Source organism: Galeopterus variegatus, unplaced genomic scaffold, assembly GCF_000696425.1.
Source record: "Galeopterus variegatus unplaced genomic scaffold, G_variegatus-3.0.2 Scaffold10827, whole genome shotgun sequence".
In the NCBI taxonomy this organism is placed as follows: Eukaryota; Metazoa; Chordata; class Mammalia; order Dermoptera; family Cynocephalidae; genus Galeopterus; species Galeopterus variegatus.
Genome location: NW_007736938.1, coordinates 1,817 through 3,819, shown reverse-complemented (window position 1 = coordinate 3,819; position 2,003 = coordinate 1,817). Strand labels below are relative to the sequence as shown.

The 2,003-nt window shown below is 34.9% G+C and overlaps 1 protein-coding gene across 1 annotated transcript; it reads right to left on the bottom strand.

Annotated features, from left to right (window-relative positions):
• Nucleotides 1–244: 244 nt before the first annotated feature.
• On the bottom strand, nucleotides 245–967 carry LOC103610256 (olfactory receptor 8K3-like). Its single transcript, XM_008594459.1, has one exon. It carries the CDS (start codon nucleotides 965–967, stop codon nucleotides 245–247), a length of 723 nt encoding a protein of 240 aa, XP_008592681.1.
• Nucleotides 968–2,003: the final 1,036 nt, after the last annotated feature.

Sequence of the window (2,003 nt, the reverse complement as noted above, 5' to 3'; positions counted from 1 at the left end):
CACATTCTGCTGTTCTATAAAATTACTTACTATGCATACACTCCATCTATTCCTCTCAAGGAAGGCAAAGATTTTTACTGTTTTATTTATGAATCTATGTACAGCCTTTAACAGACCCTGGTATATACAAGACTATATATAAATATATGTTGAGTGAATTTGTGCTTGTTGTTCCTTCTAAAGACATTCTGAACAAAGATTGATGACCATAACCTATTTTATGAAAATCATGTTGGATAAAAACTTAAAGAAACATATTGCATAAATTATACCATGTTCTTTGTAGGGCATATTTTACATCTTGGTTTCTTAAGCTATAGATCAAGGGATTCAACATAGGTATTATCAGGGTATAAAATATGGAAGCTACTTTATCAGTGTCAGAGGAATGACTGGATTTGGGCTGCACATACATAAATATCAATGTTCCATAGAACACTATGACCACTGTCAGGTGGGATCCACAGGTGGAGAAAGCTTTGCGCCTGCCCTCAGTAGAGTTCATCCTGAGAACAGTTATGAGGATGAGCAGGTAAGACACAAGAACTACCAGAAGAGATGAAATCAAATCAAAAGCTGCTATTATCAGAATTATCCATTCAATTTCTTGCGTATTTGAGCAGAGCAAAGATAACAAGGGGACACTGTCACAGTAGAAATGCCTGATGATATTGTAACCACAGAAGGATAAGGTGAAAATCTTGATGGTGATTAGAAGAGATACAAATGTGCAGTAGAGATAAGGAATTGCCACCAACAGTCGACATACCCTTTGTGACATAACAATTCTGTAGAGGAGAGGGTTACGGATAGCCACATATCGATCATAGGACATCGCGGACAGTATAAAAAGTTCACTGCCAATGAAGACAAGAAAGAAAGCTAGCTGTGTGGCACAAAAATAATAGGAGATTGTGTTCTGATCTGAGACAAAATTTACTAACATTTTGGNTGTAGGCAGGTACATTCTATGCTGTATGTTAATTTATGGTATATTCAAAGGGTTACTTTGAGCAAATAGTATAAGTTATCTAAAACTCTTTATTCTCACATTCAAAACCAACATATCCTTGCAGAGCTGTTGGGAAAGGTGAACAGAGATCACATGTTTTAATGTGTGTATGCTCTTTAGAAATATTCCCCAAATATTAAGTACATAGTGCTTTATTGTTTGCTTTTTTGTTTGTTTGTTTTTGTTATTTTAAATCCTGACATCAGCTTACCTGAGCGAGGTTTCTTTACATCTGCACAGGTAAATTCTTCTGGACTGTGAATTGACTTCTTTGTCAGGGCTATAATGATGCATAGGTGAGGACCAGCTAAAGCAGAAGGCAACACACGCATCCCAGCCCAGTGCTCGCCCCACCACTCAGACTCCGTGGCTAAAATTGGGCAATCCATGTGCTGTTGTTTTGGATGACTTATCTCTTGCTTTTCATAGCTATTTTAATAATATTTTAACATAAATTATTTTACATACATTTGCTTAAATATTAATCTACCTCCTAGGGCATTTCAATTAGAATTTAGATATTCTAACTTGTAGGTCAAAAGTTCAATGCACTTTATCATGAAAGATTTTAGGGGAATATGAGGAAAAATGAGCTAATAGAGAGACAGAAGTCAATGGCATTAGTTTTATGTAATGGAAATTTTTGAAAGTTCTCTTTTAGAGAAAAGAATACTACAGATTTAAGAAGAAAAAAAAAGGCTGAAAATTACTATGCTACACAATACCATAGAGACAGTAAAATACCCTAAAGATGAGATACGTATGGGTTCCTCACTGTGATTTGAAGTCCTTCTGTGCATTTAGGCCACAGGAAGTTCTTCAAACTATGATATTGCACATAATGTAAATAAACATGTGTCTTAAAAATATACCAGAGAAAAAGGTAGAGGGCACATTAAGGTAAGAAAATTATTATTGGTTTAAAAATCGTGCATTCCATTGCTTCTTAAAAAAGAAAGAGATAAAGAAAAATGATACTGTTTGCAATGAA